This window comes from Pan paniscus, chromosome 5, assembly GCF_029289425.2.
Source record: "Pan paniscus chromosome 5, NHGRI_mPanPan1-v2.0_pri, whole genome shotgun sequence".
Classification (NCBI taxonomy): domain Eukaryota; kingdom Metazoa; phylum Chordata; class Mammalia; order Primates; family Hominidae; genus Pan; species Pan paniscus.
Window position 1 is genome coordinate 78076516 of NC_073254.2, and position 23632 is coordinate 78100147.

At 39.2% G+C, this 23632-nt stretch overlaps 1 protein-coding gene and 1 pseudogene across 1 annotated transcript; one reads left to right on the plus strand and one right to left on the minus strand.

Annotated features, from left to right (window-relative positions):
• The first annotated feature begins 358 nt into the window (after nucleotides 1–358).
• FKBP1C (FKBP prolyl isomerase family member 1C) lies at nucleotides 359–2797 on the plus strand. Its single transcript, XM_055114427.2, is given in 1 exon segment — nucleotides 359–2797. A coding segment is annotated over 1 exon segment (438 nt). The 5' UTR covers nucleotides 359–663; the 3' UTR covers nucleotides 1102–2797.
• A 15357-nt stretch (nucleotides 2798–18154) lies between these two features.
• LOC100975530 (putative UPF0607 protein ENSP00000383144) lies at nucleotides 18155–19181 on the minus strand (annotated as a pseudogene).
• Nucleotides 19182–23632: the final 4451 nt, after the last annotated feature.

The window sequence follows — 23632 nt, forward strand, 5'->3', positions numbered from 1 at the left end:
TCTGCAAATATTAAATTGAAAACTTCAGAAATAAACAATTCATAAGTTTTAAATTGCACACCATTCTGAGTAGTGTGAAGAAATCTCGAGCCATCCCGTTCCGCTTTCACCTGACTGAGACGTGAATTATCCCATTGTCCACCATCTCCACACTGTATACCCTCCCTGTCTGTTAGTCACTCAGTAGCTGTCTTGGTTATCAGATCAACTGTAAGGTACCTCAGAGCTTGTGTTTAATATGAACCCCTTATTTTACTTCATAATGGCCTCAAAGTGCAAGAGTAATGATGCTTTTATATTGTTATAACTGTTCTATTTTATTATTAGTCATCGTTTTTAGTCTCTTGCTGTGCCTAATTTATAAATTAAATTTTATCGTAGGTATATATGTACAGGAAAAAATATAGTATATATGTACAGGAAAAAATATAGTATATATAGGGTTCTGCACTATCTGTGGTTCTGTGGTTTCAGGCACCCACTGGGGATCTTGGAACGTAGCCGCCACAGGTAATGAGAGACTAAACACAAAGTTAACAAGGAAATGGTAACACTTCCAGTACAGGAAAAAAAAAAAACCTATTTAGAGATTTTTAAGTGACTCATTCAACACACTTGCCCAGAAGGCACTAATATAGAATTTGTAGATTTTAAAAATACAGTATGGGCAGGCGACGCGCTGAGGGACTAGGCAGAGCCGTGGAACCGCCGCCAGGTCGCTGTCGGTCCACGCCGCCAGTCGAACTGCCCGCCCGCTAGGCGTCGGCTGCCGCCATGGGAGTGCACGTGGAAACCATCTCCCCAGGAGACTGGCGCACCTTCCCGAAGCGCAGCCAGACCTGCGTGATGCACTACACCGGGATGCTTGAAGATAGAAAGAAATTTGATTCCTCCCGGGACAGAAACAAGCCCTTTAAGTTTATGCTAGGCAAGCAGGAGGTGATCCGAGGCTGGGAAGAAGAGGTTGCCCAGATGAGTGTGGGTCAGAGAGCCAAACTGACTATATCTCCAGATTATGCCTATGGTGCCACTGGGCACCCAGGCATCATCCCACCACATGCCACTCTCGTCTTCGATGTGGCGCTTCTAAAACTGGAATGACAGGAATGGCCTCCTCCCTTAGCTCCCTGTTCTTGAATCTGCCATGGAGGGATCTGGTGCCTCCAGACGTGTGCACATGAATCCATATGGAGCTTTTCCTGATGTTCCACTCCACTTTGTATAGACATCTGCCCCGACTGAATGTGTTCTGTCACTCCGCTTTGCTTCCGACACCTCTGTTTCCTCTTCCCCTTTCTCCTGGTATGTGTGTTTACCTAAACTATATGCCATAAACGTCAAGTTATTCATTTTACTTTTTCATTTTGGGGTGAAGATTCAGTTTCAGTCTTTTGAATATAGGTTTCCAATTAAGTACATGGTCAAGTGTTAACAGCACAAGTGATAAGTTAACGTTAGGATAGGAATTGGTGTTGAGGGGGTTGCAAGAATATTTTATTTTAATTTTTTGGATGAAATTTTTATCTATTATATATTAAACATTCTTGCTGCTGCGCTGCAAATCCATAGCAGATTTGAGGCACTGTTGAGGACTGAATTATTCTCCAAGTTGGGAGATGTCCTTGGGTTAAATTAAAAGCCCTACCTAAAACTGAGGTGGGGATGGGGAGAGGCTTTGCCTCCACCATTCCCACCCCACCCTCCCCTTAAACTCTCTGCCTTTGAAAGCAGGTCATGTTCACTGCGATGCTGGACACTACAGGTATCTGTCCCTGGTCCAGCAGGGACCTCTGAAGCCTTCTTTGTGGACTGACTTATATATTTTTTTTCATCCTGTGGTTTTTCTAACGGACTTTCAGGAATTTTGTAATCTCATAACTTTCCAAGCTCCACCACTTCCTAAATCTTAAGAACTTTAATTGACAGTTTCAATTGAAGGTGCTGTTTGTAGACTTAACACCCAGTGAAAGCCCAGCCATCATGACAAATCCTTGAATGTTCTCTTAAGAAAATGATGCTGGTCATTGCAGCTTCAGCATCTCCTGTTTTTTGATGCTTGGCTCCCTCTGCTGATCTCAGAGTTTCCTGGCTTTTCCTCCCTCAGCCCCTTCTCACCCCTTTGCTGTCCTGTGTAGTGATTTGGTGAGAGGAATCATTGCTGCTCCCTTCCCCCAGCACCATATATGAGTCTCAAGTTTTATTATTGCAATAAAAGTGCTTTATGCCGGCTTTTCTCAAAAAATAAATAAATAAATAAATAAATAAATAAATAAATAAAATAAAAATACAGTATGCACCTGTTCACCAAAAATCTATGGAAATAAAAAATTAAATAAATAACTAAATATAAATAAAAATATGGTATGGAACCAGCCTAATTACTCATAGAACTGCTGTTTATGGTTTCTTTTGAATAAACATAAAAATTGAGGCTCCCATCTTAAAACTTGACAAAGTTACATTTGTCTTATCTGGGTTCCTTTCTCAGGAAACCACCCATCAGGCCTCCCAGACAGTATCAAGGAAAGGAAACTTACCAGATCACCACATCTGGACAATAAGATGAAAGACTCCTCACCTGTCATGATCACATAAGTGACCACCTGCTTCCTGTTGACCAACTCCTCTTCTTTACCCCTCCCTAATTCCTGTTTTCCCACACATAGTTACATTTCTTCCCTGCTATACAAACCATTAGTTTTAGTTGGTTGAGGTGACTAATTTAAGGCTCATCTCCCGTTCTCCTCAGCTGTAGCACCCAAATAAAGCCTTCTTCCCTGGAAATTCTCATTGTCTCAGTGATTGGCTTTCAGGGTAGTGAGCTGCAGGACCTAGACCAAAACCCTGGCATTTTTATAACAGTATGAATTTTCAGTTGTACAATTCTTATAATGAAGAGTAGTAATGTAACTTATAGGTGACTTGGATTAAAACTATTGACCGGACTTTTTAGTTTCAGTTACTTAACACTCTAAATCCTAGTATATTTAAATGTAAATTAAATGCTTGCAGCTAAAAACGCATCTTAATTCATATTATAGCAGCTTCAGGTTATGCTTTATTAATCTCCATCCTTTAGTATTTGTATGCAACTATAAGATAAATTTTAAAATTGTGAAATAATTAAGGGCAAATGAGACAAACTGTTTGTTCCTGCCCCCAAAAAATCTATACTTCTCTTTTTTCTTTTCTTTCTTTCTTTCTTTTTTTTTTTTTTTTTTTTTTTGAGATGGAGTTTCACTCTTATTGCCCAGGCTGGAGTGCAATGACATGATCTCGGCTCACCGCAACCTCCACCTCCTGGGTTCAAGCAATTCTCCTGCCTCAGCCTCTCAAGTAGCTGGGATTACAGACATGCGACACCACACCTGGATAATTTTGTATTTTTAGTAGAGATGGGGTTTCTCCATCTTGGTCAGGCTGTTCTCGAACGCCCGACCCCAGGTGATCCACCAGCCTCGGCCTCCCAAAGTGCTGGGATTACAGGAGTGCGACACTGTGCCTGGCCCTCTTTTTTTCTTTTGTAATAACATTTCAACAATGCACATAGCCACCCAGATTATATTACCTGGCTTCTCTCAGAGGTATGGCTAGCCATGAATCCTATTTCTTACCAGTGAACTGTGCCAGAGAGAAATGCACGCTTCCCGCATCTTGCACTTGCCTTAAAGAAAGATCACTTTCCCTTCCCTTCCCCTCTCCTTTTCTCTCCAGTTGTAAATGGTGCAGTAACATTGAAACCCTCATTATGCAAGAGCAACCAAGTCAGCCTGAAACCTTGGCTTACCTCAAGAAGTAGAACCCACATGCCCACTGACTGCTAAAAGGAATAATGTGCTTTCTGGTTTGAGCCTTTTCATTTTGGGACCTCTTTGTTATCATAGTTTAGCCTATCTGTAATCTATGTCATCCAATTATATATAGTATTTTTAAAATTATTGTAAAAATTTAAGTTCTGAGTATTAAAAAATATGTTGTTCTCCACTCTTTGTTACTGAAGCAGAAGTTAAAAGAGAAAAACAAGTTTTCCTGTACTTGGCTGACTCACTCCAAGGCCAGCAATAGGCAGGGCCCTGGCCGAGATGTGATAACACTATCTAGGAAGCCAGAGTCCACAGGAATGAGCCCCAGAGACCTCCCAACACCCCCCTCAGAGCAAGGACAAGAAAACAAATTCCTTTGCTAGCTCTTCATCCCATTACTGTTTCTCAATTTCCCAACTTTTGTAAGTTCCTGTTTTTCTTTCAATGCAGCTACAAGGTCACAAGCTTAACCCTGTCACTGTTTGATTAACTATGTTTGTTCTGCTTCTGTAAGCCCACTTGCCTGCACCATGAGTTTCACGCCATTAGACTCCCTCCACCACAATCAAACTAGCCAGCCCCTTTCAGGAGTATGTATAAAAGTCAAGCCCTGTCTTTGTTCAGGGCTCAGCTTTTGGATGTGAATCTGCTGGGCCAGTGGCCACTTAAATAAAATCCTCCTGTTTCACCCATTGGTCTCTCTGGTCCTTCTGATTCCTGCAACATTACAAATTCACTTGTAAGGCTACACATTTATATTTCACTATTATTCACCATGATTGTACAATTTTCATAACAAGACTGTTTCAGATTTCAAAATTATGAGCCTCATTTCAAGAAAAAATTTAATTGATTATGTTTAAAAGCAAAAGATTCTTCCTGAATCTGTGGCCAAAAAAGTTCTATTTTCTCATTTCTAATCTTCAGTTAGAATATAGAGTAGCATGATAAATAGATAAATAATCTTGTATGAATTATGCATAAAGTGGAAAAGAAAGAAAAGGCAAGGAACAATTGCCCTTTCAATTTAAGAAGTGTTAGTAAGTGTTGCTGAGCTGATGGAGCACTTTGGTGCAAAGCCCTTGAGCCTTAGTTGATGCTCTACATGAACTGCATCATCTCAAGAAGAGTAAAAATATATATCTGGTATCAAAGGTAAAGAACTCAGGTAGCTCCCCTGAGAGATGACTGCTTTGCCATGTGAATGCAGCTAAAATCATCTTAATAATCCCCCTCCCACATCCATCACCCTCCAGCCCCTAGCACTTTGCTCTATGTGACTGTTAGAAGACCCTAAGCTAATTCTTACAAGTCAAATTTTTAAAAAATATATAATAATTGACTATCATTTCTTTAAAAAGAAAAGACACAAATATGTGTACTTGTTAAAATAAACTATATAGATATGTAAATAAAAAATGGTAAGAAACATAGAATGAACTCATTTTTACATGACATTCTCTATGGAGGTTATACCATGATCTTTCAGTAGCCACAATTTATAATATTAAATTACAGGGACATACTTGAGCATTTGCCCCTAACAAACTTAACAATTGTATACTGAGACATAAATTCAAGTTAGTCACTTGCGTAATTTTGGGAAAATTAGAAATCCCTTCAGATCCTCAATATAGGAAGAATGGAGGGGATTGCTTTAAAGTTGAAATTTGTAAAGTAGTTAGTGTAAGTCTTAGCATATAGTATACACAGCACATCTTGGTGATTATTTTAGTTGCACAAATTGGAACATGGTTCTTACATGGTCTTGAACTTTGTTCTTTTTCCTCCCAACAATATACCATGAAGATATTTCCAAATCAGCACAAATATATTTGCTTCATCTTTTTGTGTGAATCCATGATATTATATATACATAGATTACCAATATTTATGTAGTGTTGACATTTATGTAGTTTCCAATATTTTTGTTATTATAGACAATGCTGCAGAAATATGTGTGTGAATGTGTGTATATGTGTATGTGTATGTATATCTTGACATATGGTTTCAAATATATCAATTGGGGTAAATTTCTAACCATGCAGCACCTGGGTCAAAAATCATGTGACTTTTTTTATTGCACAGTTATTGCAAAATAGCCCTTCAAAAAGTTAGCAGAAGTATGCCTAACATACCAGATCTTCTTGCCAAATGTGGGTATTACTAAGCTCATTAAAAAAAAAAAATGACAAATGGATTTTATTGCTTTAATTTGCAAATATTTAATTACAAGTGAGCCTTACTTAGCATCTTTTTATGTTAGTAAAATAGTTGCATTTTTTAATGAAATAGCTATGCATGTCTTCTTTTTTATTGAAAGATAAGAGCTTCTTATATATTAAAGAATATGGACCTTTGCCAGTTGCCTTTAGACGTCATTCTTATTTTTCTTTGCAGATTTTTTTTAAATTTTGTGTAAGCACTTTTATCAATCTTTTTCTAATGTTTTGTCTTTCTCCATTTTTCTATTTCTTGATTACAAGATTATTTTATAAAATTATTTATTTTACTTTTCAATATATTGTTTTGATATTTGCTATTTTGGGAATGTCCATTAATTATCTGGATGTTTGGTTTCTATTCACCCTATCTAGAAACTTCAGAAATATGACTCCCATATTATATAATTGATATATGTATCTAAATGTACAAGTATATATGAACAAATATACATATCTATGTGTCTTCGTCTGTTTGAGCTGCTATAACAAAAGTACCATACACAGGAGGCTTAAACCACAGACATTTATTTCTTACAGTTCTGAAGGCTGTAAAGTCCAAGAACAAGGCACTGATAGGTTTGCTGTCTGGTAAGCGCCTGGCTCATAGACAGTTGTCTTTTCCCTGTGTCCTCACAGTCCTCACATGGCAGCAAAAGGGCAAGAGACCTCTCTTGGGTCTTTTATTTATTTATTTATTTATTTAGACAGGGTCTCACTTTGTCACTTTGTCACCCAGGCTAGAGTGCAGTGGCACAACCTTGGCTCACTGTAGCCTTGACTTCCTGGGTTTCTCCTGCCTCGACCCCTCAAGTAGCTGGGACTACAAGCCAAGTACCACCACACCCAACTAATTTTTGTATTTTTTGTAGAGACACAGTATTGCCATGTTGCCCAGGCTGGTATCAAACTCCTGAGCTTAAGCAGTATGCCCACCTCAGCCACCCAAAGTGCTAGGATTACAGGCTTGAACCACAGCACTCAGCCTTGAGGTCTTTTTAATAAGGGAACTAATCCCATTTATTAGGGCTTTACCATCATAATCTAATCACCTCCCAAAAGCCCTCCTTCTAAACCGTCATATTTAGGGTTAGAATTTCCATATAGAAATTTGGGGGTGGGAGACAAATATTTAGTTTATAGCACTGTGTATTCAGTCATAAGAAATAGATTTTACTAATTGGCCAAATGTTATTCAGGTTATCTTCTGGGTCTAACTCGGATCTTTTAATATCTTAGAGCTACAATTTACTGCATATAAATAATTTGAATTACAGATACTATTAACCAAATGAAAATTTAATTCCTTACATTTTTCTTACATAACTCCTGACCACTGACCTTAGTGATCCAAAATATCACACATGGAAGTTGATCAAATAAAATAGGATTCAGTGATGCTTAAACCTTTCTACAGACCTTTATTCCTTATTCTTAAGTAAATGATTATTAGTGCAAATGCAGGCAATATAACTTAGTCATGACAAGAGACACATGCTCAAGCCCACAGAAATTAAAATCAAAAACTTCAAATAGCTAAAATTTTATAGCCAGCCTTATTATTTATATTTCCCCAAAGTAACAATAAAACTGCTATGTTTCAGAAATCTTCAGAAAGATATAGTTTATTCATATAAATGCATATTATATCCATTACTATAATACCAATAAAATATCAAATATCATTAATTTACAGCAAAAATCATAAGCCAAGATTTTATATCCTTTGTACTACGTAGTACAGAAATGTAAAAAAAAATCATATATGCAGATTTGTACATGAAAGCAAATTTATATAACTATGGTAAATGTAACTAATTTTTAATCAGTATTAAGGGTCTGCTGTTCAGAGAAGCCTATAAGTAATGAGAACTTTCAGCACATCCTGAAATTGAATATAATTGCTCAACGTGTTCTCTAGAGAATTTACCTGAGTTTGGAAACTCCGGAAACAACCATATTCATGTTATATTTATGCTGTTTCAAAAAGATTTTCTGTCAGTAACGTAAAATGAACAGACTGCTAAACTCTCATTTGTTTTCCATATCCTCTCCCTGCTTTCTCTTCTACTTTCCCTGGTGAACAGATATTCATTTTTCAGATTCATATAACAATTTGAGCCCCAGCTATTTTGTAAGTTACAAAGACCCAGAGGCTTGAGTTGTGGTTGTGAATTTCTCACTGTAGTTGTGTTTCAAGCAGATGCTAGCCTAGCAGCTATCCACAGCCATTAAGAACATAAAGAAAAATATAGCAGCCAATGGCTATAGGGAAAAAAAAAACCTCATGATCAGCCAGCTGTTATACTTTGAATGCTGCTGAAATATGAGTACAGAAAGGACAATAAGAGGATTTCAAAACATTCACATACGTGTGTGGTGGAAAGATTTTTTATTTGAATCAATCGGGGAAGGGCTTGAAAGACTTGCCCCTAAGTTACAAAAACTGATATTTCAATTTCCTTGTGAATTGATTGAGATATGCCAAATTGGCCAAATCTTCAAATTACACTCTAAATTGCTGCATTTGTGGAAAGCTAGCCAAAATATTAGATGGAATAATGTTAAATATATTGTGTGTCATGTGTGATTCATTTTCCTACAATTATATCTTTATTGTTTCAATTAGTGCTTTTTTCCCAATTGGTTCACATTTTTCTGATAATTGAATTGCTGAAGAAGAGGGATGTGTCATTGTCCAGCTTTTTTAAACTGTAAGAAATAGTGTAATGTTTCTAAATTTGAAATATATCAGCCTTCCTAGATTAAAAGCTCCAAATATTTATGTTCACATTTTGACAATTCTCTAGTTTTGGTAATGTCTAAAATGACATCAAAATTCAATTTCATTCAAAACTTAGCCAACTATTTTATAGAATTTTTGAGATTGTTTTTGTCATCTTATGCAAACTGCTTGAGGAATATGACATATATCAACCTCCAATAATTTGTAAAATGTTATAAAATAATGATATCTTTTGTTTTTTAATCCATACAGATTAATCATTTATTTCAAGATCTCTCGTTTAAAAATATGTTGAGACTGCCTATGTAATTCATCAGGTCAACACTGGTTAACAAAATAAGTAGCAATTTGGTTAAATAACTGGCCAAAGAACACCTAGTTTGACTGAATAACTAAAATCTGGCTGCACATCATAGTGGTGAAACGAATTGAGAATTAAAGGACAAGATCTAAAGTCCTGGATAATTTGCAGCAATACAGTACAGCGATTTTCCACATTTTAAGAATCACTCGCTTTCTTAAGTGGTTTGCTGGGTTTTTTTAGCTGACTTTGTAATAAAATTATTTCTTATGCAATTAATTTTCTATAATATTATATTTAATTTTTTAATTCTTTTATTTTTTGAGACAGAGTCTTGCTCTATCACCCAGGCCAGAGTACAGTGGTACGATCTCGGCTCCTCCACCTCCTGGGTTCAAGCGATTCTCCTGCCTCGGCCTCCCTAGTAGTTGGGACTACAGGCGCCCACCACCACACTCAGCTAATTTTTAGAGACAGGGTTCACCATGGTGGCCAGGCTCGTCTTGAACTCCTGAGCTCCAGTGATCTGCCCAACTCGACCTTCCAAAGTACTAGGATCACAGACTCAAGCCACCGCGCCTGGCTAATTTTTTAATTCTTCATGATGATGCATCATGTTGGTTAACTGACTGCATCATTTTCCACCAGCCACTTAATTTCACTGAGCCACACTTGTCTCATTTGCTACTTGGAAGTTGAAGTTGAATGTAATTTTCTCTCAAATGGCTTTTAGTTCTAACATTGTGGCATTCTCTTCCTTTTTTGGATTTATATTTATGAAAATTTTGGTCTATGATCTAGCTATATTTATGAAAATTTTTGTTTTCCCATTTTTATCGTATTTGGTTTTTAAGATTATTTCACAAAGCAAATTCTGAAATTTTTCATCTTTTTCTATGAACTGCAATAATTTAAATGCTGTATAAAACAGTATAGAATTATACTATGCAATTTCCATCAAAGCTTTACTTTTACTTCTTTGAACTTCACAGTCAATCTAGTTTGAAAACAACAACAAAAAGTAGCAATAGCCACAATATTGGCCCAGGACCCTCACAAACCTGAAAGCAATAAGTACCAAATTCTTCTACTTAGAAAATATTTCCTCAGAATGCAATTACATATATATTTATACTTCCTTGGAAAGACTAACCATCACTTTAAATTTGTCCAGTGGGAACTAAAATAAGAACATAATTGTGCTATAAGGAAAACACACTCCAAAAACAGGAAGCTTAAATAAAATCTTAAAAATAGATCCTAAACTAAATCCATGTCTCAAAATACCAAAGATCCACATGAATCACTAAAATTACTAAAGAAATCAGCTTAGAAATGCTGTAGCCCCAATTATTTTGCATGCCAACTATTCAGCTGAAAATTCAGCTTTTGGATTAAATCAAGCATTGAATGGATAATTTATCCCCAATCATGAATTATATTAGGCCTAAAAATGACAGAAAACAAAGAGTAAACTTACTTGCGGAATTTATTTCTGTATTGTCATGGACAATAAAAAACACTCGTAAAATAAAAGCAGGTATTTTTTCTGAATTATTTGGTAGAATTTGAAGTATTTTTTAAAAAAATAAAAGCACTTATAAATGTTTTATTTCATTGATTGAAGGGAAATTTTATGAGATGTGAAAGGAAAGTTAAATATGAATTTTGTCTGCTTTTGCCACTGGCCCTGTACTGTGTCCTGTCATATGATTAGCAGCAGATAACAATGCTTTGTATGAACCATATCACAGCTCATTCTGGCTTTATTGAATTACTTTTCCACCACAGTCAAGTTGGATCTCACTTCAAGGGTTGCTTCAATTTCAAGATTTCTGCATACACATTTCTATATGACTATAAAGTAAAAAATCCTCTATCCTCAAAGATATTTTTTAGTAGCTGAGAAACACTGCCACTAAAAACATTCTGTAAAGAACGTCTTGGAGCAATTTATAATCACTAACTAGCACAGATTGAGCACTTAATTTGTCATATGCCAGACCTATACTATGCATTTTAACAAACATTATTTCAATTGTCCCTTTAAGGTAAGTTGGTAGTATCTCCATTTTACAGGTGAGGAAAATGAAGCTTACAGTGGCTAATTAGTATGCTCAAGGTCACACAAGTAATAATTATAGCCCAGATGTGACGCTATACAGAATTTTGTTAAATTCTTAAAGCTCACTCCCTCTTTCTATGATTTATACTGTGTAGCTCACCTTTAAAATCACCAATATTCAGTTGTACAGCTATGCTATCCTATTAACTACATTTTCCTTATATTTGCTTCCAGTTAGTTGAATTGGTACTTACTAAAGAAACTAATTTGATCTTACTGTTTGTAATTTCTCTTCCATTTACTGTCATTATCTTAACATCTCAAATCCTATTGACTGTGAATCTTCTAAACCCAGTTTTCTTATCTACCCAGGGAAAGTACAAAAAGAACAAAACCTGCATATGCTATAGAACAAATAACCTTATTCCAGGCTAAGTGTGAGTTACAAGGTGAGGATAAAAGTATAATTTCATGGAGGAAACAGGGCATTCTCATCACCTGTGAATTGGTATTACTGAGTGTAGTCTCACCATGAGGTAGCTTTACAGTGATGGGCATGTGTTCTTGGAAACTGATTACATGAGTTTGAATCCCAGCTTCAACATTTGTGCCTCAACTTCCTCATCCATAAAATAGTATAATACCAAACATGAGGTTGTTTAGAGGATAAAATGACTTCACAATATAAAAATACCTAGAATAGTACCCAGAACTGAATAAGCACTATATAATACTATTATTGAAAAAAGAGTTCTGAAATACCTGCCACATATATATTCAAATAATTTCAAAAGAACATTTAAGAACACACATTAGTGTGTTTAAATGATCTGGTATTCTAAATTATGAAAGTTGCTGCCCACCCCCTTTCTCATCCCCATTGGTACAGAAAATAATAGAGCTCACCAAATATGAGGACAACTGTTTATAACTCAACATCTACCATGTGGGTGAGTATTTTGGGGGTTGTATGATTAGTTTTACTGAGTTGACTGGTGAAATATTTCACAGATCCAGCCTCTGTGTATCTACTAAGAACTTCTGGCTGAGTACAGACTCAAACACCAAAACATCATAGCCTATCCTGGTGCAAACTTTCCTGTGCTACAGCTGCTCCCAGGCTGAATTTTTAATTTTTAATTTTTTAGTTTTTAGGAACTGAGAATCTGATTGTGCTGGATTTAATCCCTAGTCTGCCACTTAATTTCTGTATGGTCTTTCACATGTTACTTAACCTCTCTTCTTATAGGATGTTGATAATGGTCCACCCTTAAACCAAAGTAAAACAAAACTGCCTTGTGAAGAACCTGTCCTTTGATGGAGTCTCTAAAAGTGAGTTCCTGTATTTACTATTCCTTTTGTCACCATCACCTCTAATTATCTTCATTCATGTTCCCAAGTCCTTTCAGGATCCTCCATTCTCTCTCAATCTAAAGAAATGAGCTTAAACTATCTGAAAGCACGTGGGGATTAAATAAAACACTGGAAAAACAGAAGGCAAGAATTATCAACTAATTCTTCCAGTTTCATTTATCCAGTGCTTTCTCACAGATTCTAAAAGTTACTCACACTTTTTTTTTAACTTGCTAATTAACTGGCCTTCTTTGTTGTAGCTGGTGTCAACTAAATAGAAGGGGAAAATGAGAGATTCTTTACGCAGCCCAGAGAAGAGTTTATGGTCAAGTCCCTCTCTGAAGGGTACAATGTGGCAGGAAGGTATAGGGGAAATATGAAAATAATTTCAAAAGGATGAAAATTTAATATTGGACTATTATAAGTGTCAAGAAAAAAAGTAAATGACTTCCATAAGGCAAAAAAAAATTATTGGATGTTCTTTCAGTAGAATGCTGAAGTTTGTCTTAATTTTATAAGGATCTGCATCTTTCATTGTCTTTGACTAGAATATTCTATAGTTCTGTAGAGATGGAAGTTAACCTACAGAAAAGTAATGGTGACACAGATATTCTTTGTCACAGTAATGCAATTGGCTCCTGTTTATGGTAATGCAAATGAATTTGTTGAGTAGATACGTAAATCTCCATTAGTTAAATTCTCATTTGAAGTGGTTATAACATCTTACTAATTTACTCATTAATTGATGAGTTAAATAAAATATTTTATATTTTTATGAGACATAATTTTATCATTTTGAAAACTATCTTTTAGTATAGATACAAAATTAAGAGAGAGGATGAAATGACTAAATCTGCTGCAGTGAGAGAAAAGGTCAAGAAAGACTTCATGGAGAAAGTTAGCACAAAGTTAAAGAAAATAATTGAAAATTTCCTGGCAGACAAGTAGAATAGAATTCTAGGTAGGGGAAATCCAAGATAAAGACTCGTAAATGTAGAATAGCACTTTTTTACTCAACACTAAGAAATGAAGCAAAAGATAGTTAAAATACAGTTCTGAGTGTCAGGAACTTTATAGATGAGTAGGTGACAAACAAATAAGACAGGTGTTATTCAGTATAATAAGCTAAAAAATGACAAAGGTGCTGTGACCACATAGACGAAGGGCATCAAATTTCTAAAGAGAAGCTAAGACGTATTTTGGAGGACTTACTGTTTGTGATGAATCATGACAAATAAATAGAAATTACCTAGATGAAGAAGGAAAGATGGACATTTGAAGCAGGGGAGAAAACATGTGGAAACATAAAATTCTAACTTTACAAAGTGCTAGTTCTTCACAAGTTTTCAACTAGAAGAAAAACGTTAAAAAATAAATGCTGTGCTACTTAATTTATGCCCATAACATCCTAGACATGAATCATGTGCAATCCATTTCTCAGAAGTATACCTCAGTATGAAACAAATACAATGTACTTATTCCAAATGGTTTATTTACCTACGCCCAGACCCAAGATTCAGTCAACTTAGTGTCTGCCTCAGCATCCATAAATTTCCCTCTTTCTGTATTCACTTTCCTCTGCACTTCTTGCTTCCTCAATTATCCTGTCCCTCAGGACCTTCTTGACCTTTTCTTCTCTGCACTTCTTCCGGTTTTCCAGTTCCTCACTGAAGGCATTTTGTGAGGTCCCTAGTGTATGTCTCTGAGGGAAGTTAGGGTCTTCAAACTGAGGTTTCTATAAGACAAACAAAATTTTTTGGCTATATCAATTGCCTCTCCTAGAGTAGTTCAGGGTATTATTATGTTAATAAATTATCTGTCTTTAAAAATGCCTTTCTTTTCTGTTGGGAATAAAGTCAAGAAGGAAAGATGGGGATAAAAAGAAAAGAATTTTATCTTCTTCCACCGCACTCTCTAGTGATTCATGAAAACTATATTTATTCAGCCTGAAGTACTGTACTGTTATTTGCTCTGTATTAGTGAGTTCATGTGTGTGTGTGTGTGTGTGTGTGTGTGTTAAAATACTCTTTCTTTTATGGAACACTGGTTGTAGTTACTAGCAACATATTTTAATGCCTTTTTGGCAAAAGCCTCCATTTTTTAATTTTAAATGAGAGTCAGCACTCTCATTTTTGTTTAATTCTCATAGTGAAATCCATAAATTAAAGAACTAGACTAGATAATATTCAGATCTTCCAACAAGATCAAATGGTCAAATCATTCAGAGCCAAGACTATGATCCAAACTATTAGATTTTTGGCCCAGTGTTCTTTCTATCATTACATGCTAGAGGAATTCAAGGAATCTACAATACATCACCTACAACTGAAAAGTCAGTAATGCAAACCATGTCAGTTCTAGCTCTGGGAAATAATGGTTTAAGATAAATTTTGATATTGTATTAATTGGTGTTAAAATTTTTAAGTCCAACATTTATATTGAACATAACTTTTTATTCTCTGGACTGGAAAAACTAAATAATTTAGGTGATTATGCAATTTTACTTCAAGAACCCAAAGATAATATGTATGAATTATTCGTTTGCATTGAATCCTAATAAAATAAACAGAGTAGGTTGCTTGTAAGGAAACTTTTACTTTCATTTAAAAAAAAAAGCTTTCAAAACCTGAACCACATTTTTTTAAATTTTATTATTATTATACTTTAAGTTTTAGTGTACATGTGCATAACGTGCAGGTTTGTTACATATGTATACATGTGCCATGTTGGTGTGCTGCACCCATTAACTCGTCATTTAGCATTAGGTATATCTTCTAATGCTATCCCTCCCCTCTCCCCCACCCCACATGGTTTATGAGAGCAAAAACATTATACTCGCCCTTCACGGGTGAAATACTATGTATTTGTAATGACTCACAGAGCTACACTCAAGCAATTTGAAATGACAAAAGTATGAAGAAACCAGTGCATTTAAATGAAAAATGAAGATAAATCCAAATAGCATGAATTGTATAATTTTAAAGAAAACTTATGAACATACATGTGTTGACATGTTGAAACTGAATATTTTATTTGAATAATTGAAACATCATCTTGGTAAACACATGGACTGGTTTTTTTTTTTTTTTTTTGGTTTTGGGTTTTCATTTTAAGCATTGTAACCTCCCAACAGAAGATGGTTAAAAAGTGCTGTACCAAGCTCTGTCTAACCAGGAATCCGAGAGTCTCTCTTAAGCACTATGAACTCAATGAATAAATTAAATGATGCCTCTGTTTTACCTGGAATGAAGGTCATTTCTTGCTGTCTCATAATGCTACTCTTAAAATTTTCATTGGCAATTAAATTTCGCTTAGCACACTAACAAAAACAATAAGATATTATATAAAATGTTTTCCAGAAGATACTGTGAAGTGAAAAAAGTACAAAATAGCCTATGCTATCTACCTTTTAAGAAGGAAAGGAAAATATAAAAATACAAATATTGTGCCCATCTCTACAAAAAGAAAACACTGAAAGGATAAATCAGAAAACTATAATGTTGTTTCCTACAAGGGGCAGGTGGGAAGCGGGCAGAAGGGTTATAGTTGAGACTGACACATTTTTGTAAATGCCTTTCAGAGCCTTAACTTTTAGAAATATATTAATCATCTGTATGTTAAAAAAAATCAACAAGAATAAGAAATAGGTGAGGGGACTAAAACTGAAAGCAAATAAAATGAAACTAAAACAAATAAATGAATCCAAGTGTATTTCAAATGAATAAAATCTCAGAGAAAGGTGGGTTTGGGTGAAGGGACTCTAATGCAATTATCACTAAGGGGCGAGCAAGATGTTTATATGATCTTAAAATGTCTGTCTGCACGTTGCTTATTAGTTACAAAAGAAAGAACTACATAATTGAGAAATCACACAAGGCACTAAGTAGATAATCAGAATCAATATCACAAATGAACATCAAAAATGGACACAGTTGTGGTGCCTTAGGAAGCATACAACCTCACTTTTGCTATATTTCAAAAGGGAATGCATAATCTGAGTCTATTCATGAGGAAACATTAGTCAAACCTAAATTATGAAATATTCTATTTTAAAATAAAGGGTGGATGGAGAGACCTGTACTCTTAAAAAATATCATTGTTATAAAAGTCAAGGTGCTTGTGACCCGTCTTCCGGAAGGAAGCGGTTAACTATGGTGACCGCCACGGAGCACTGGGTTCTGGTGGGGATGGTACAGGCGCTTTACGAGGCTCCTGCTTACCATCTTATTTTGGAAGGGATTCTGATACTCTGGATAATCAGACTTCTTTTCTCTAAGACTTACAAATTACAAGAACGATCTGATCTTACAGTCAAGGAAAATTGAAGAGTGGCAACTACAACCTCTTGTTCCTCCTGTCCCAAAAGACCATCCTGCTCTCAACTACAACATCGTTTCAGGACGGTGTCTTGCTCTGTCACCAGGCTGGAGTGCAGTGGTGCGATCTCGGCTCACTGCAACCTCCACCTCCCAGGTTCAAGCCATTCTCCTGCCTCAGCCTCCTGAGTAGCTGGGACTACAGGCACAAGCCACCATGCCTGCCTAATTTTTGTATTTTCAGTAGAGACAGAGTTTCACCATGTTGGCCAGAATGATTTCGATCTCCTTTTTTTTAATTAAAAAGTAAACTTTAATGTCAAAAATGCAAACTTGGGGAGGGCAGAAAGATCACACACAAGGCTGTCACTTCACACTTGGAAGGTTGCAAAGCAGGCGGGCAGAGACGCTCCTCACTTCCCAGATGGTGAGGGGGCCGGGCAGAGGCGCTCCTCACTTCCCAGACAGGGCGGCCACTGGGCAGAAGCACTCCTCACTTCCCAGATGGGACGGTGGCCAGGCAGAGGCACTCTTCATTTCCCAGACAGTGAGGAGGCCAGGCAGAGGCACTCTTCACTTCACAGACAGGACGGCGGCGAGGCAGAGGTGCTCCTCATTTCCCAGACGGTGAGGAGGCCGGGCAGAGGTGCTCCTTACTTCCCAGACAGGGTGGTGGCTGGGCAGAGGTGCTCCTCACTTCCCATACTGTAAGGCGGCCGGGCAGAGGTGCTCGTCACTTCCCAGATGGGGTGGAGGCCGGGCAGAGGCGGTGCTCCTCCTCAATTCCCAGATGGTGGGCAGCTGGGCAGAGGTGCTCCTCACTTTCCAGATAGGGCAGTGGCCAGGCAGAAGTGCTCCTCACTTCCCAGAGTGTAAGGGGGCTGGGCAGAGGCACTCCTCACTTCGCAGACAGGACGGCAGCTGGGCAGAGGTGCTCCTCACTTCCCAGACAGGGCAGCGGCCTGGCAGAGGCACTCCTCACTGCCCAGATGGGGCAGGGCCTGGGCAGAGGCACTCCTCACTTCCCAGACTGTGAGGCGGCTGGGCAGAGGCGCTCGTCACTTCCCAGACAGGGCGGGGGACGGGCAGAGGCGCTCCTCACTACCCAGAGGTGCGGTGGCCAGGCAGAGGTGCTCCTCACTTCCCAGACGGTGGAGCAGCTGGGCAGAGGCACTCCTCACTTCCAAGACGGTGCAGTGGCTGGGCAGAAGCACTCCTCACTTCCCTGACGGTGGAGCAGCCAGGCAGAGGCACTCCTCACTTCCCAGATGGTGCAAGCAGAGATGCTCCTCAGGTCTCAATCTCTGGACCTCCTGATCCACCTGCCTGGGCCTCCCAAAGTGCTGGATTACAGGTGTGAGCCACCACACCTGCCCTGCCGTCTCTTCTTTCTCCTCCTAAGCAGCTGTCTTAGTCTCCTGAATTTTGATGTTCTACTTAACACCCTCCTGTTCTTATGCATGTTGCCCTGCTGGAGGAGTCCTTCTCTTTGGGAAGCCTGACCCACCAACAGTGCCTCAGGAGATAGACATGGAAGCTTAGCCGGTGGGGGTCCCTCATCTCTATCCCACCTCAGTTGCAGGGGAGGGGTCGGTTGCAGCTGCAGCAGTGGCCCTGACAGTTTTCTTTTGCGGGACCTGTGGCTGACAGCTCTGGGTGGAGAAGACCTACTTGATCCAAGAGCTGCGGGATCCTTGGGCTGCATGTCCTCCCCCACCATCAGCAAGCCTGGAGAGCTGGGCAGGTGGTCTTTACCCAGCACCTTCAAGGCCGCCTTCTCTGGCCACAGGGAGCAGCCCGGAACTGGGGCAGGGACCACTGTTGGAAGTGGGTCAGGCTTCCCAAAGGGAAGGATGCCTCTAGCAGGGCTGTGTGAACTGGAGACTCCATGGCCCTTGGAGTAGAAACTCACTGCATACACCTGGGCCTTGTCAGTCTGGTTCTTTTCTGCCAAGCTCTTGAGGTGGACATTTCCCTCCAAGGGCCTGGGATTGTACCAGGAGGAAGTGAGGTTTCCCTGAGTCTCCAGGGGCCCAGAGGTGAAGGCTGCTTCCCCATTGCTACAGGGGCCCCTTTTATTGTCCTCCTGCCCCTGGGTCTCTACTTGGTCTTTCACCTTCGTTGCTTCTTTGGGCTCTTCTGCCCTCACCTCCGTCTTCGGGAGCCTGGCTGGGATCACCTGCTCATCTCATGAAGGAAGTTGAAGGTTAAACTTGCCTCTGAGATAAGGGATCCTCACGGGGCTGAGGTGTCCAAACATCATGGAGTTGTGAGCAGACAGCACGGGTTTCTTCCTTGAAGGGGAGCTCCAGACCACAGGAGGCAGGACACCTCTGTGGGGTGCCCGTGTTCCGAGGGATAAGACTCAGCCTCATAGGGGCGCCGTCCCACCTGACTGGAAAAGAAGGCCCAAGATGTCGCTGACAGTTGAGGAGTGGGAAACGGCCCACGATTCCCGGGGCAGGCACAGGTGCAGGAGCCGCGGGGTGAGCCTGGCCAGCTAGGAAGGCCTCACGGAAAAGACCAGCAGGTTGCCGATGGCATGGCCAGGACCTGCGGTGGAACCAGGAACAAAATACGCTTAGTGAGTTGCCCATTTTGAGCGAGTTGTGCACAGATGAAACTAAGGGTCAGAAGTGGAGAGGATACTCCTAAGTCACCCACTTCTCTGTGGCCGGGTGCACACTGGGCATCTGGGAGTTTTATGACATCACCATGGGGCTGGTGACAGAGCCAGGGTGTGGAGGAGTGCTTAGGAGCCCAGCGAGGGTGCCTACAAGAGGAGTCAAAGGGCAAAGGGTGAGACCTTTCCACCGATCCAGCTGGACTCTAGCCTCAGGGACGTCCTGCTCCTGGGGGCAGGTGTGTGGCCCTGGATGGGCCCCCCTGTGGGGCTGTTGGAGGTGTGGGGCTGATCTGCCAGAGCACTTCTGCCTGGCGCCTGGCCCAGGTCTTGGCTAGCACCCAGTGGCCCTGTCTTGGCTGGCCCTGTCCCCTGGGTTACAGGGCCAGAACCTGGAAGCAGCGTGCAGGACCAGCCAGATCCTGCCAGGCTCCCCTGGGGCCTCTCCAGTGCCTCTGTGCTGCCTGGAGCCAGGCCCGCCTTCTCCATGGCTGCCGTGGCCTCAAGGGCCACCAGCCTCACTCCGCAGGTTTCCAAAGAGAGGACGCGGTGCCCTGACCTGACTGGATGCGCCTCTTACCACATGCTTCCCTGGCAGGCAGGGTCTCTACTTTTTACAAATTTGCCTGAGACCATTCCTCAGGTCATTCAGGTGGTCATGGCCCAGCCAGGCTTTGAACCCAGGCTGTGTGATTCCACAGCTGGCGCTCTGGCCTGTGTGCCTCATGATCATGGATACAGCATCTATTCTTATTTTTTCCTGTAGTCCTGGGGTACTTAGCACCGTGGCATATCTGTAATAAGCACATGCACACCTTGAAGGAGGTCTTCACTTCAACATACAAGTTGACCATGGCATGCTCTGGGCTCCAGTCCTCTACAAAGATGTAGGGCAGGAACTACCAGTTATCAGCACAGCACCATCCCACATTGCTCTTCTAATGGAGCCTTTCACCCCAGATGTTCTTTCTCGTCTGATGGGAAGGATCCAAGTATGTAAAGATTATGTTCTAGATCAGCTTTGGTCTGTCCTAAAAGAAATTTGCCAGTGGATTATTCCATATGGATAAAAGTCAGTTTCTCTGGTCTTCCTGGAATGTGTCTAGAAAGCAAATACATTATTTACAAGTTCATAGTAGATCAATGTATTGGATTAAAATATGACAAACATAATTTGGTCATTGTGAGCATGCCAGCTCAGTCAACTATTCACCACACATGATGCCCTAAATATAACTCTAGGTTTTCTTATGCCCAAGAGAGGGACATACTCTTGGGTGTCTGGACTAGGGAAATATGTTTGAAAAACCATTTGGCCACTCTACATCTTGTTATTGGAGAATTGAAACCATCTATATTCAAAGATATTATTAAAAGGCAAGAAGTTAACTTCTGTCAAAAAAAAAAGTCAAAAGGCTGAGAAAAAAATACTTCTTTTTTATTATTATGCTTTAAGTTCTGGGATACATGTGCAGAACGTGCAGGTTTGTTACATAGGTATACATGTGCCATGGTGGTTTTCTGCATCCATCAACCTGTCATCTACATTAAACATTTCTCCTAATGCTATCCCTCCCCTAGTCCCCCACCCCCAACAGGCCTCAGTGTGTAATGTTCCCCTCCCTGTGTCCATGTGTTCTCATTGTTCAACTCCCACTTATGAGTGAGAACATGCAGTGTTTGGTTTTCTGTTCCTGTTTGGGTTTGCTGAGAATGATGGTTTCCAGCTTCATCCATGTCCCTGCAAAGGACATGAACTCATCCTTTTTACGGCTGCATGGTATTCCATAGTGTATATGAGCCACATTTTCTTTATCCAGTCTATCATTGATGGGCATTTGGGTTGGTTCCAAGTCTTTGCTATTGTGAATAGTGCTGCAAGAAACATACGTGTGCATGTGTCTTTATAGTAGAATGATTTATAATTCTTTGGGTATATACCCAGTAATGGGATTGCTGGGTCAAATGGTATTTCTGGTTCTAGATCCTTGAGGAATTGCCACACTATCTTCCACAATGGTTGAACCAATCTACACTCCTACCAACAGTATAAAAGCATTCCTATTTCTCCACATCCTCTCCATCATCTAGTTTCCTGACTTTTTAATGATCACCATTCTAACTGGCGTGAGATGGTATCTCTTTGTGGTTTTGATTTGCATTTCTCTAATGACCAGTGATGATGAGCTTTTTTTCACGTTTGTTGACCACATAAATGTCTTCTTTTGAGAAGTGTCTGTTTATATCCTTTGCCCACTTTTTGATGGAGTTGTTTGTCTTTTTCTCATAAATTTGTTTAAGTTCCTTGGAGATTCTGGATATTAGCCCTCTGTCAGATAGATAGATTGCAAAAATTTTCTCCCGTTCTGTAGATTGCCTGTTCACCCCGATGATAGTTTCTTTTGCTGCACAGAAGCTCTTTAGTTTAATTAAATCCCATTTGTCAATTTTGGCTTTTGTTGCCATTGCTTTTGGTGTTTTAGTCATGAAGTCTTTGCCCATGCCTATGTCCTGAATGGTAATGCCTAGGTTTTCTTCTAGGGTTTATATGGTTTTAGGTCTTATGTTTAAGTCTTTAATCCATCTTGAATTAATTTTTGTATAAGGTATAAAGAAGGGGTCCAATTTCAGTTTTCTGCATATGGCTAGCCAGTTTTCCCAACACCATTTATTAAATAGGGAATCCTTTTCCCATTGCTTGTTTTTGTCAGGGTTGTCAAAGATCAGATGGCTGTACACTGAGGTTCTGTTCCACTGGTCTATATATAACTGTTTTGGTACCAGTATCATGTCGTTTTAGTTACTGTAGCCTTGTAGTAAGGTTTGAAGTCAGGTAGCGTGTTCTTTTTGCTTAGGATTGTCTTGGTTATAGAGGCTCTTTTTTGGTTCCATATAAAATTTAAAGCAGTTTTTCTAATTCTGTGAAGAATGTAAATGGTAGATTGATGGGGATAGCATTGAATCTATAAATTACTTTAGGCAATATGGCCATTTCACGATATTGATTTTTCCTATCCGTGAGCATGGAATGTTTTCCCATTTGTTTGTGCCCTCTTTGATTTCCTTGAACAGTGGTTTATAGTTCTCCTTGAAGAGGTACTTCACATCACTTGTAAGTTTTATTCCTAGGTATTTTATTCTCTTTGTAGCAATTATGAATGGGAGTTCACTCATGATTTGGCTCTCTGTTTGTCCATTATTTGTGTGTAGGAAGGCTTGTGATTTTTTGCACATTGATTTTCTATCCTGAGACTTTGCTGAAGTTGCTTATCAACTTAAGGAGATTTTGGGGTGAGAAGATGGGGTTTTCTAAATATACAATCATGTGAAGGGCAAACAGAGATAATTTGACTTCCTCTCTTCCTACTTGAATATCTGTTTCTTTCTCTTGCCTGATTGCCCTGGCCAGAACTTCCAATACTATGTTGAATAAGAGTGGTGAGAGATGGCATTCTTGTCTTGTGCTGGTTTTCAAAGGCAATGCTTCCAGCTTTTGCCCATTCAATAGGATATTGGCTGCGAGTTTGTCATAAATAGCTCTTATTATTTTGAGATACGTTCCAGCAATACCTAGTTTATCGAGAGTTTTTAGCATGAGGGGGTGTTGAATTTTATCGAAGGCCATTTCTGCATCTATTGAGATAATCGTGTGGTTTTTGCCATTGGTTCTGTTTATGTAACAGATTATGTTTATTGATGTCTGTATGTTGAACCAGCCTTGCACCCCAGGGATAAAGCCGACTTGATCATGGTGAATAAGCTTTTTTATGTGCTGCTGGATTCAGTTTGCCAGTATTTTATTGATGATTTTTGCATCAATGTTCATCAGGGATATTGGCCTGAAATTGTCTTTTTTTGTTGTGTCTCTGCTGGGTTTTGGTATCAGGATGATCTTGGCCTCTAAAATGGATTAGGGAGGAGTCCCTCTTTTTCTATTGTTTGGAATAGTTTCAGAAGTAATAGTACCAGCTCCTTTTTTTACCTCTGGTAGAATTTGGCTGTGAATCCATCTGGTCCTGGGCTTTTTGTTGGTAGGCTATTAATTACTGCCTCAATTTCAGAACTTGTTATTGGTCTAGTAAGGGATTTGACTTTTTCCTGGTTTACTCTTGGGAGAGTGTATGTGTCCAGGAATTTATCAATTTCTTCTAGATTTTCTAGTTTATTTGTGTAAAGGTGTTTATAGTATTCTCTGATGGTAGT